Genomic DNA, 12,500 nt, shown 5'->3' with positions numbered 1-12,500 from the left:
TCCTCTACCCTCCTACTCTTCTTCCTCCTCCTCTACCCTCCTCCTCTTCCACCTCCTCCTCTTCCTCCTCCTCCTCTACCCTCCTCCTCCTCTTCCACCTCCTCCTCTTCCTCCTCCTCTACCCTCCTCCTCTTCCACCTCCTCCTCTTCCTCCTCCTCCTCCTCTACCCTTCGCCTCTTCTTCCTCCTCCTCTACCCTCCTCCTCTACCCTCCCCCTCTTCCCCTTCCTCCTCCTCCTCTTCCCCCTCCTCCTCTTCACCCTCCTCCTCTTCCTCCTCCTCCTCTACCCTCATCCTCTTCCACCTCCTCCTCTTCCTCCTCCTCCTCTACCCTCTTCCTCCTTCTCCTCCTCCTCTTCTTCCCCCTCCTCCTCTTCCACCTCCTCCTCTACCCTCCTCCTCTTCCCCCTCTTCTTTCACCTCCTTCCTCTTTCACCTCCTCCTCCTCTTCTACTTCTTCACCTCCTCCTCTTCATCCTCTTCTTCGTCTTGATCCTCCTCCTCTTCCACCTCCTCCCCTTCATCCTCCTCCCCCCCCTTTGTCCATCTATTTGTCTGTTGCATTGGATGTTAATCACAAACCCCCTTGAAAGTCATATTATTTTGGTACAATCTGTTTTCTAAAGGCTCAGTATTTCTGTAATATAATGTATTACAGCAATAGAATATAATTGAACTTGTCTCTCTGTGTCTCTCTGTGTCTCTCCCTGATAGCTGTTTGCTCTACAAGTATCTGTCTCTGGATGGGTTCCCCTCCATCTCTGGTAACGATGCCAGCTGCAGGTTCGACAACCACCTGCCCAGACCCTGTCACCAGGAGAGGATCACCCCTCTCCACCCGGACATGGCCGTCTGCAGTGGCAGCAATGTGAGTAGAGAAGGAGAGTAGTGTGTGTGTGTGTGTGTGTGTGTGTGTGTGTGTGTGTGTGTGTGTGTGTGTGTGTGTGTGTGGGTGATTGTGTGTGTGGGTGATTGTGTGTGTGATGGTGTGTGTGTGTGGGTGACTGTGTGTGTGGGTGATGGTGTGTGTGTGTGTGGTTGATGGTGTGTGTGTGTGTGATGGTGTGTGTGTGTGTGTGTGATGGTGTGTGTGTGTGTGTGTGTGTGTGTGTGTGTGTGTGTGTGTGTGTGTGTGTGGGTGATTGTGTGTGTGGGTGATTGTGTGTGTGATGGTGTGTGTGTGTGGGTGACTGTGTGTGTGGGTGATGGTGTGTGTGTGTGTGGTTGATGGTGTGTGTGATGGTGTGTGTGTGTGTGTGTGATGGTGTGTGTGTGTAATGGTATGGATGAGTATGTTATAACTTTAAATGTAATGACTGAACACTGATTGAAATAGGGTCTCTCCTCTCTCAGCTAAATGTCCAGATGTATAGCTGGGTTAACACTGACTGTCTCTCCTCTCTCAGCTAAATGTCCAGATGCATAGCTGGGTTAACACTGACTGTCTCTCCTCTCTCAGCTAAATGTCCAGATGCATAGCTGGGTTAACACTGACTGTCTCTCCTCTCTCAGCTAAATGTCCAGATGCATAGCTGGGTTAACACTGACTGTCTCTCCTCTCTCAGCTAAATGTCCAGATGTATAGCTGGGTTAACACTGACTGTCTCTCCTCTCTCAGCTAAATGTCCAGATGCATAGCTGGGTTAACACTGACTGTCTCTCCTCTCTCAGCTAAATGTCCAGATGCATAGCTGGGTTAACACCGACTGTCTCTCCTCTCTCAGCTAAATGTCCAGATGCATAGCTGGGTTAACACCGACTGTCTCTCCTCTCTCAGCTAAATGTCCAGATGTATAGCTGGGTTAACACTGACTGTCTCTCCTCTCTCAGCTAAATGTCCAGATTCATAGTTGGGTTAACACTGATTGAAATAGGGTCTCTCCTCTCTCAGCTAAATGTCCAGATGCATAGCTGGGTTAACACTGACTGTCTCTCCTCTCTCAGCTAAATGTCCAGATGCATAGCTGGGTTAACACTGACTGAAATAGGGTCTCTCCTCTCTCAACTAAATGTCCAGAAGCATAGCTGGCTTAACACTGACTGAAATAGGGTCTCTCCTCTCTCAGCTAAATGTCCAGATGCATAGCTGGGTTAACACTGACTGTCTCTCCTCTCTCAGCTAAATGTCCAGATGCATAGCTGGGTTAACACTGACTGAAATAGGGTCTCTCCTCTCTCAGCTAAATGTCCAGAAGCATAGCTGGCTTAACACTGACTGAAATAGGGTCTCTCCTCTCTCAGCTAAATGTCCAGATGTATGGCTGGGTTAACACTGACTGTCTCTCCTCTCTCAGCTAAATGTCCAGATGCATAGCTGGGTTAACACTGACTGAAATAGGGTCTCTCCTCTCTCAGCTAAATGTCCAGATGTATGGCTGGGTTAACACTGACTGTCTCTCCTCTCTCAGCTAAATGTCCAGAAGCATAGCTGGGTTAACACTGACTGTCTCTCCTCTCTCAGCTAAATGTCCAGATGTATAGCTGGGTTAACACTGACTGTCTCTCCTCTCTCAGCTAAATGTCCAGATGCATAGCTGGGTTAACACTGACTGTCTCTCCTCTCTCAGCTAAATGTCCAGATGCATAGCTGGGTTAACACTGACTGTCTCTCCTCTCTCAGCTAAATGTCCAGATGCATAGCTGGGTTAACACTGACTGTCTCTCCTCTCTCAGCTAAATGTCCAGATGTATAGCTGGGTTAACACTGACTGTCTCTCCTCTCTCAGCTAAATGTCCAGATGCATAGCTGGGTTAACACTGACTGAAATAGGGTCTCTCCTCTCTCAGCTAAATGTCCAGATGCATAGCTGGGTTAACACTGACTGTCTCTCCTCTCTCAGCTAAATGTCCAGAAGCATAGCTGGGTTAACACTGACTGTCTCTCCTCTCTCAGCTAAATGTCCAGAAGCATAGCTGGGTTAACACTGATTGAAATAGGGTCTCTCCTCTCTCAGCTAAATGTCCAGAAGCATAGCTGGGTTAACACTGACTGAAATAGGGTCTCTCCTCTCTCAGCTAAATGTCCAGAAGCATAGCTGGGTTAACATGGACTGAAATAGGGTCTCTCCTCTCTCAGCTAAATGTCCAGAAGCATAGCTGGGTTAACATGGACTGAAATAGGGTCTCTCCTCTCTCAGCTAAATGTCCAGATGCATAGCTGGGTTAACACTGACTGTCTCTCCTCTCTCAGCTAAATGTCCAGATGCATAGCTGGGTTAACACTGACTGTCTCTCCTCTCTCAGCTAAATGTCCAGATGCATAGCTGGGTTAACACTGACTGAAATAGGGTCTCTCCTCTCTCAGCTAAATGTCCAGATGTATAGCTGGGTTAACACCGACTGTCTCTCCTCTCTCAGCTAAATGTCCAGATGCATAGCTGGGTTAACACTGACTGTCTCTCCTCTCTCAGCTAAATGTCCAGATGCATAGCTGGGTTAACACTGACTGTCTCTCCTCTCTCAGCTAAATGTCCAGATGTATAGCTGGGTTAACACCGACTGTCTCTCCTCTCTCAGCTAAATGTCCAGATGCATAGCTGGGTTAACACTGACTGTCTCTCCTCTCTCAGCTAAATGTCCAGATGCATAGCTGGGTTAACACTGACTGTCTCTCCTCTCTCAGCTAAATGTCCAGATGTATAGCTGGGTTAACACTGACTGTCTCTCCTCTCTCAGCTAAATGTCCAGATGTATAGCTGAGTTAACACTGACTGTCTCTCCTCTCTCAGCTAAATGTCCAGATGTATAGCTGAGTTAACATGGACTGAAATAGGGTCTCTCCTCTCTCAGCTAAATGTCCAGATGCGTAGTCGTGTGCCCCGTCCCGGGGACTATGTTCTGGTGGTAGAATACGCCAGTGAGGAGGAAGCACCACAGACCATCTCTGTGTCCGTCAACACACCTGGCGGAAGGACACACCAGCACCACGTCACGGTGCTGCCCTGCAAATACAGGTGTGTGTGTGTGTTTTGTTTTGTTTGCAGCTGTTGCTGTTGCTGTCAATATAAGAAGCTGGCTGCCATTGGTGTGTCATGAATGGATGTTATCTCTTCTCAATGTGTAGCCTGACCGATCATTCATCTCTCTCTCTCTCTCTCTCTCTCTCTCTCTCTCTCTCTGTGTAGTTTCCTGTGTCGGGTGGTAACCATCGATGAGATGAATCGCGTGGCTGTCTTTACTCTCCCTACTGATGCTGAGGTCCAACTGATCGCTGACAGAGCCAGCTTCCTCCTGGTAATACTGTTTATATAGACATGTTAGGTATATTTAGCAGACACTCTTATGCAGACTGATTTACAGGAGCGGTGAAGGTTAAGTGCCTTGCTCAAGGGCACATTGACAGGTTTTTCAACTAGTCGGCTTCTGGATTCAAACCAGCGACCTTTCGGGTTACTGGCTCAACGCTCTCTACCGCTAGGCTACCTGCCGCTTTATCAACATGATGGGTTAAACACAGAGCAGTCGATGGTCAGCAGTGCTTGGTTTTTAAATCATCTCTCTTTTCTCCTGAAATGTGCATTCATTCACTTTACCTTCATGGATTTGAAAAAAAAAAATGATTGTAGGCCCATGCCTACACCAAACCAATGTTTTTAAACTAGTGAACACTTTATTTATTTATTTATTTTATTTCACCTTTATTTAACCAGGTAGGCTTGTTGAGAACAAGTTCTCATTTGCAACTGCGACCTGGCCAAGATAAAGCGTAGCAATTCGACACATACAACAACACAGAGTTACACATGGAATAAACAAAACATACAGTCAATAATACAGTAGAACAAAAGAAAACAAAAAGTCTATATACAGTGAGTGCAAATGAGGTAAGTTAAGGAAATAAATAGGCCATGGTGGCGAAGTAATTACAATATAGCAATTAAACACTGGAATGGTAGATCGGCAGAAGATGAATGTGCAAGTAGAGATACTGGGGTGCAAAGGAGCAAGATAAATAAATAAATATCAGTATGGGGATGAGGTAGGTAGATAGATGGGCTGTTTACAGATGGGCTATGTACAGGTGCAGTGATCTGTAAAATGCTCTGACAGCTGGTGCTTAAACCTAGTAAGGGGGATGTGAGTCTCCAGCTTCAGAGATTTTTGCAATTCGTTCCAGTCATGGGCAGCAGAGAATTGGAAGGAAAGACGACCAAAGGAGTAATTGGCTTTGGGGGTGACCAGTGAGATATACCTGCTGGAGCGCGTGCTACGAGTGGGTCCTGCTATGGTGACCAGTGAGCTGAGATAAGGCGGGGCTTTACCTAGCAGAGACTTGTAGATAACCTGTAGCCAGTGGGTTTGGCGACGAGTATGAAGCGAGGGCCAACCAACGAGAGCGTACAGGTCGCAATGGTGGGTAGTGTATGGGGCTTTGGTGACAATACACTGTGATAGACTGCATCCAGTTTGTTGAGTAGAGTGTTGGAGGCTATTTTATAGATGACATCACCGAAGTCGAGGATCGGTAGGATGGTCAGTTTTACGAGGGTATTTTTGGCAGCATGAGTGAAGGATGCTTTGTTGCGATATAGGAAGCCGATTCTAGATTTAATTTTGGATTGGAGATGCTTAATGTGAGTCTGAAAGGAGAGTTTACACACTAACCAGACACCCAGGTATTTGTAGTTGTCCACATATTCTAAGTCAGAACCGTTCAGGGTAGTGATGCTGGACAGGCGGGCAGGTGAGGGCAGCGATCGATCGAAAATCATGCATTTAGTTTTACATGCGTTTAAGAGCAGTTCGAGGCCACGGAAGGAGAGTTGTATGGCATTGAAGCTCGTCTGGAGGTTAGTTAACACAGTGTCCAAGGAGGGGCCAGAAGTATACAGAATGGTGTCGTCTGCGTAGAGGTGGATCAGAGAATCACCAGCAGCAAGAGCAACATCATTGATGTATACAGAAAAGATAGTCGGTCCGAGAATTTAACCCTGTGGCACACCCATAGAGACTGTCAGAGGTCCAGACAACAACAGGCCCTCCGATTTGACACACTGAACTCTATCAGAGAAGTAGTTGGTGAACCAGGCGAGGCAATCATTTGAGAAACCAAGGCTGTCGAGTCTGCCAATAAGAATGTGGTGATTGACAGAGTCGAAAGCCTTGGCCAGGTCGATGACTACGGCTGCACAGTAATGTTTCTTATCGATGGCGATTATGATGTCGTTTAGAACCTTGAGCGTGGCCGAGGTGCACCCGTGACCAGCTCTGAAACCTTCAGGAGGGAGCAGAGATTATTGGGACGCAGCCATTGTTTGACCATCAAATCATGTTTCAAAGGTGATTTTTATCGGAAGAGGCACAAGACAAGGCCTTTCGCCCTTTGGATTTGCGTCGGTTGAAGGTTCTCTGCATCCATTTTTTTTTTTATCTCAATATTAAATCGTTTCTTGGAAGCAATTAATTGTTTTCAATTAAAATGGTAAAGAATAAACAAAAATAGCTTCTTAGCAAAGGGCAATTTGTCAAGCAAGAATTTTACTAGGACTGTCTCAGAGTGGTCTGTGTGGGGAGGGGAAAACTGAAAATTTGCTGTAATTGACAAAGAGGTGTCAAACTTTCTTTCTTATTGGTCTATTAACTAATTTAGCGCATGGTGATGTCACCATGGAAGGCCAAAACTCCAACCCACCAAAATGGGCTCTTATACTAAAAGGGCATTTTCGCAATATTATTCTAACCTCATAGTGTGGAAATATGTATAAAACACAGGAAAATCACATTTTTGACTGCACTGGGCCTTTAAGGAACCTTTGTTGATCTTTCTTCCAGCACAAAGTGTACCTGGTTCCTCGGGAGAAGTTCACTATGGAATACCTGGCGCCTAAGGTCCACTGTATCTCACCTGACAGGTAAACAGACCATGTACCTTTACTATCATCTAGACTTACTGTAGATACACTGTATCTCACCTGACAGGTAAACAGACCATGTTCCTTTACTATCACCTAGACTTACTGTAGATACACTGTATCTCACCTGACAGGTAAACAGACCATGTACCTTTACTATCATCTAGACTTACTGTAGATACACTGTATCTCACCTGACAGGTAAACAGACCATGTACCTTTACTATCACCTAGACTTACTGTAGATACACTGTATCTCACCTAGACTTACTGTAGATACACTGTATCTCACCTAGACTTATTGTAGATACACTGTATCTCACCTGACAGGTAAACAGACCATGTACCTTTACTATCACCTAGACTTACTGTAGATACACTGTATCTCACCTAGACTTAATGTAGATACACTGTATCTCACCTAGACTTACTGTAGATACACTGTATCTCACCTAGACTTACTGTAGGTACACTGTATCCCATCTGACAGGTAACCAGACCAAGTACCTTTAATATCACCTAGACTTACTGTAGATACACTGTATCTCACCTAGACTTACTGTAGGTCCACTGTATCTCACCTAGACTTACTGTAGGTCCACTGTATCTCACCTAGACTTACTGTAGGTCCACTGTATCTCACCTAGACTTACTGTAGGTCCACTGTATCTCACCTAGACTTACTGTAGGTCCACTGTATCCCACCTAGACTTACTGTAGGTCCACTGTATCTCACCTAGACTTACTGTAGGTCCACTGTATCTCACCTAGACTTACTGTAGGTCCACTGTATCTCACCTAGACTTACTGTAGGTCCACTGTATCCCACCTAGACTTACTGTAGGTCCACTGTATCTCACCTAGACTTACTGTAGGTCCACTGTATCTCACCTAGACTTACTGTAGGTCCACTGTATCTCACCTAGACTTACTGTAGGTCCACTGTATCTCACCTAGACTTACTGTAGGTCCACTGTATCTCACCTAGACTTACTGTAGGTCCACTGTATCTCACCTAGACTTACTGTAGGTCCACTGTATCCCACCTAGACTTACTGTAGGTCCACTGTATCTCACCTAGACTTACTGTAGGTCCACTGTATCCCACCTAGACTTACTGTAGGTACACTGTATCTCACCTAGACTTACTGTAGGTTCACTCTCTTTTCTCCCTCCCCCTCTGTTCCTCCCTCCATTCTCCTCTCCTCTCTTATCTTCCCCTTTCCTCTTCTCCTCTCTTCTCGTCCCCTCTTCCCTCACTCCTCCTTTCCTCTCCTTCTACCCTCTCTCTCTCTCCTACCCTACCCTCTCCTCTCCCTCTACCCCCTCCCTCCTCTCCCTCTACCCTCTCTTCTTCCTCTACCCTTTCCCTCCCTCCCTCCCTCTACCCTCTCTCTTCCTCTACCCTCTCCTTTCACTTCTTCTTCCACTCCCTCCTCTATTTCTCCCTCCCCAGTTCGTCCTGTATCGCGTCGAGGTTCCAGACCCCGTCTGATTCGCTGGTGTTGAAGGAAGGTCAAGGGTTATCGGTCAAGGAGCCTGTCCTGGCCTCCCCTGATGACCCCCCCCTAGAGCCGGCAGGAGCCCATCCTCCCACCGCGGCGGATAACGTGGACCACTTCCGCCTTGATAACAGCCAGGTGCCTCTTCAAATATATTTGATTTTATCGTCATTTTACTCCGCTACCTGGTCTAGGACATTTTTATTTGGGAACCTCTTTCTCAAGAGAGAGCTGACTTTAGGTGTTCATTTATTATCAAAAAGCAACAACTCATTTCTTATATCTCCAAGCTTTCTAGATCTCCCCTCATAGTCAGTCCCCACAGATTGATAACGTATTCTGAAAGTCACATACTTCTCGTTTTCTGACAAACAATGACTTCAGGGATCCATGTAAATATCTTCTGTCTGTTCTTGTACTCCAGAATGCAGCAGTGTACTCTGGCCGTGTCCATACTCTGGGTCGCTATGTGTTCATCCTCCACTACCACCAGCCCCTCCACCCCACTTACCCTGTCCAGGTCTTCATCAACGGGGGACGCATCTGGCAGGGTGAGCCCCCTAACGCACACCAATCTGTCGATCGTGATCTACTGGTCAATCTTCAAGGCATTCCTAGTCAAGCATTTATGTATAAAAGCCAACAATGAAGCCATGCCTCATTTTAGGTCCTACAGATGCTCAGTAGCAGAATACTTTTAGGACTTTCATGAATGAGTCGAATGAGCAAAACACAGGAACCAAGTACGGAGACTGAAAAATCAGTTGAATCTTTTGACAGTTGAATCTTTTGACAGTTGAATCTTTTTACATTTGAATCTTTTGGCATTTGAATCTTTTGACAGTTGAATCTTTTGGCATTTGAATCTTTTGGAATTTGAATCTTTTGACAGTTGAATCTTTTGGCATTTGAATCTTTTGACAGTTGAATCTTTTGCCAGTTGAATCTTTTGGCATTTGAATCTTTTGACAGTTGAATCTTTTGGCATTTGAATCTTTTGACAGTTGAATCTTTTGACAGTTGAATCTTTTGACAGTTGAATCTTTTGACAGTTGAATCTTTTGACAGTTGAATCTTTTGACAGTTGAATCTTTTGACAGTTGACTCTTTTGACAGTTGAATCTTTTGACAGTTGAATCTTTTGACAGTGGAATCTTTTGACAGTTGAATCTTTTGACAGTTGAATCTTTTGACAGTTGAATCTTTTGACAGTTGAATCTTTTGACAGTGGAATCTTTTGACAGTTGAATCTTTTGACAGTTGAATCTTTTGACAGTTGACTCTTTTGACAGTTGACTCTTTTGACAGTTGAATCTTTTGACAGTTGAATCTTTTGACAGTTGAATCTTTTGACAGTTGACTCTTTTGACAGTTGAATCTTTTGACAGTTGACTCTTTTGACAGTGGAATCTTTTGACAGTTGAATCTTTTGACAGTTGAATCTTTTGACAGTGGAATCTTTTGACAGTTGTATTCTCTTTGTGATTTTGAATGATCATCATTCCTCTTCCAGGCCATGCCAACGCCTCCTTCTGTCCCCATGGTTATGGTTGCCGTAGCGTTCTGATCTCCGAGAACCAGATCATTCTGGACGTGACGGACAACGAGATCTTCCTGACTGTCCAGGTCCCCGATGGCAAAACACTCTGGCTGGTGAGTTCATCCAGGAAGACTGGGCCAATGTCTACACTGTACTGAAAGATACTCCCGAGTGGCGCAGCCTATTAGGACTAAGTTCTGGTGGTGAACAACCTATGGAATCTATATAACCTATAAAATCTATAGAACCAATAGAATCTATATAATCTATACAACCTATGGAATCTATTCAACCTATAGAATCTATATAACCTATGGAATCTATAGAACCTATATAATCTATATAACCTATGGAATATATATGACCAATAAAATCTATAGAATCTATATAACCTATGGAATCTATATAACCTATATAATCTATATAACCTATGGAATCTATAGAACTAGTTTGATCTATATAACCTATAGAATCTATCGAACCTATAGAATCTATATAACCTATGGAATCTATATAACCTATAGAATCTATAGAACCTATATAATCTATACAGTCTGTAGAATCTATATAACCTATGGAATCTACAGAACCAATTTAATCTATATAACCTATAGAATTTATACAACCTATAGAATATATTACCTATAGAATAAATACTAACTATAGAATATATATACAACCTATGGAGTCTATATAACCTATGGAATCTATACAACCTATGGAATCTATACATCCGATAGAATCTATACAACCTATGGAATCTATACAACCTATAGAATCGATACAACCCATATAATCTATATAACCTATAGAATCTATACAACCCATATAATCTATATAACCTATAGAATTTATACACCCCATATAACCTATAGAATCTATATAACCTATGGAATCTATACAACCCATATAATTTATATAACCTATGGAATCTATACAACCCATATAATCTATATAACCTATAGAATCTATATAACCTATATAATCTATATAACCTATGGAATCTATACAACCCATATAATCTATATAACCTATGGAATCTATACAACCTATATAATCTATATAACGTATAGAATCTATATAACCTATAGAATCTATATAACCTATAGAATCTATATAGCGTATAGAATCTATATAACCTATAACCTATGGAATCTATATAACCTATGGAATCTATACAAGCTATGGAATCTACACAACCCAAATAATCTATACAACCTATGGAATCTATACAACCTATAGAATCTATATAACCTATAGAATCTATATAACCTATAGAATCTATATAACCTACCATCATTGTGTGTGTCAGGACTATGTTCTGGTGGTACCCGAGAGCAGCTACAGCTACAGTTACCTGTCTGAAGAACCTCTGGACAAATCATATGACTTCATCAGCAACTGTGGACAGAACAGCTTCTACATCAAGTGAGTTTACTGTACAGCAGTTCTGTGTCTATATTGATGTTGTTAAAAGCTAATACAAGTGACAGTAGTTGTTGCTAAACAGCTGAACAGATATACTTGCTCAAATTGAATTTCAGTACCCAGAACCAAATCTCACCCAGTCAGTAGCTGGACAGCTAATCGTCTGTCACTAGAGTCTCACTAGAGACTCACTAGAAACTCACTAGAGACTCACTAGAGACTCACTAGAGACTCACTAGAGACTTACTAGAGACTCACTAAAGACTCACTAGAGATTCACTAGAGACTCACTAGAGACTCACTAGAGACTTACTAGAGACTCACTAGAGATTCACTAGAGACTTACTGGAGACTCACTAGAGACTCACTAGAGACTTACTAGAGACTCACTAGAGACTCACTAGAGACTCACTAGAGACTCACTAGAGACTCACTTAAGTGTGAATAACCTCTCCTCCCATGTTCCTTTGTCCCCCCTCTCTCTCTTCCCCCTCTCCCCCCATCTCCTCCCCTCTCTCGCCCTCTCTCCACCCCCCCTGCCTCTCTCCACCCCCCCACCCTCTCCAGTCCTGCCACAGCCTCTCCATTCTGTCGTAGTTCAGCCATATCTCTCTCTGCGTTCTTCAACAACGGTGCCTTGCCCTGCGGATGCCATGAGGTGGGCGCGGACAGCGATACCTGCCAACCCTTCGGCGGGCAGTGCCAGTGCAGACCTAACGTCATCGGCAGGGACTGCTCACAGTGTGCCACGGGCTACTGGGGGTTCCCCAACTGTAGAGGTGAGTCACTACACAGGGCCTGGCTGAATGTCATTTAGTTTAATGTCTAGGAGGAGGGATGTGGGATGGAGGAGGGATGGAGGAGGAGGAGGGATGGGGGGAGGAGGAGAGAGGAGGAGTGAGGATGGAGGTGAAGGGAGGATAGATGGAGGAGAAGGAGGGAGGAGAAGGGAGCAAGGATGGGGGAGTAGAGATGGGGGAGAAGTGAGGAGGGATGGAGGAGAAGAGAGGAGGAGGGAGGAGAAGGGAGGAAGGATGGGGGAGAAGTGAGGAGGGATGGATGGAGGAGTGAGGAGTGTTGAGGGAGGAGGGATGGAGGGAGGAGGGATGGAGGGAGGGAGGAGTGTTGTGGGAGGAGGGATGGATGGAGGGAGGAGGGATGGAGGGAGGAGTGTTGAGG

At 44.5% G+C, this 12,500-nt stretch overlaps 1 protein-coding gene across 2 annotated transcripts in view; it reads left to right on the top strand.

The window, feature by feature from the left end:
• The window catches only part of LOC110516471 (laminin subunit alpha-5), a 254,283-nt gene that overhangs the window by 134,976 nt on the left and 106,807 nt on the right, over positions 1 to 12,500 (top strand). For both annotated transcript variants that reach the window (XM_090185535.1, XM_090185536.1), the window contains exons 25-33: positions 715 to 868; positions 3,790 to 3,953; positions 4,125 to 4,233; positions 6,772 to 6,851; positions 8,308 to 8,491; positions 8,778 to 8,904; positions 9,867 to 10,006; positions 11,206 to 11,321; positions 11,889 to 12,100. In XM_090185535.1, the coding sequence (XP_090041661.1) occupies positions 715 to 868; positions 3,790 to 3,953; positions 4,125 to 4,233; positions 6,772 to 6,851; positions 8,308 to 8,491; positions 8,778 to 8,904; positions 9,867 to 10,006; positions 11,206 to 11,321; positions 11,889 to 12,100 (1,286 nt within the window). The remainder of the gene's footprint in view (positions 1 to 714; positions 869 to 3,789; positions 3,954 to 4,124; positions 4,234 to 6,771; positions 6,852 to 8,307; positions 8,492 to 8,777; positions 8,905 to 9,866; positions 10,007 to 11,205; positions 11,322 to 11,888; positions 12,101 to 12,500) is intronic.

Source organism: Oncorhynchus mykiss, chromosome 9 (genome assembly GCF_057628025.1).
Source record: "Oncorhynchus mykiss isolate SJ-2025 chromosome 9, ASM5762802v1, whole genome shotgun sequence".
Classification (NCBI taxonomy): Eukaryota; Metazoa; Chordata; class Actinopteri; order Salmoniformes; family Salmonidae; genus Oncorhynchus; species Oncorhynchus mykiss.
This window is presented reverse-complemented; position numbering and strand designations above follow the sequence as displayed.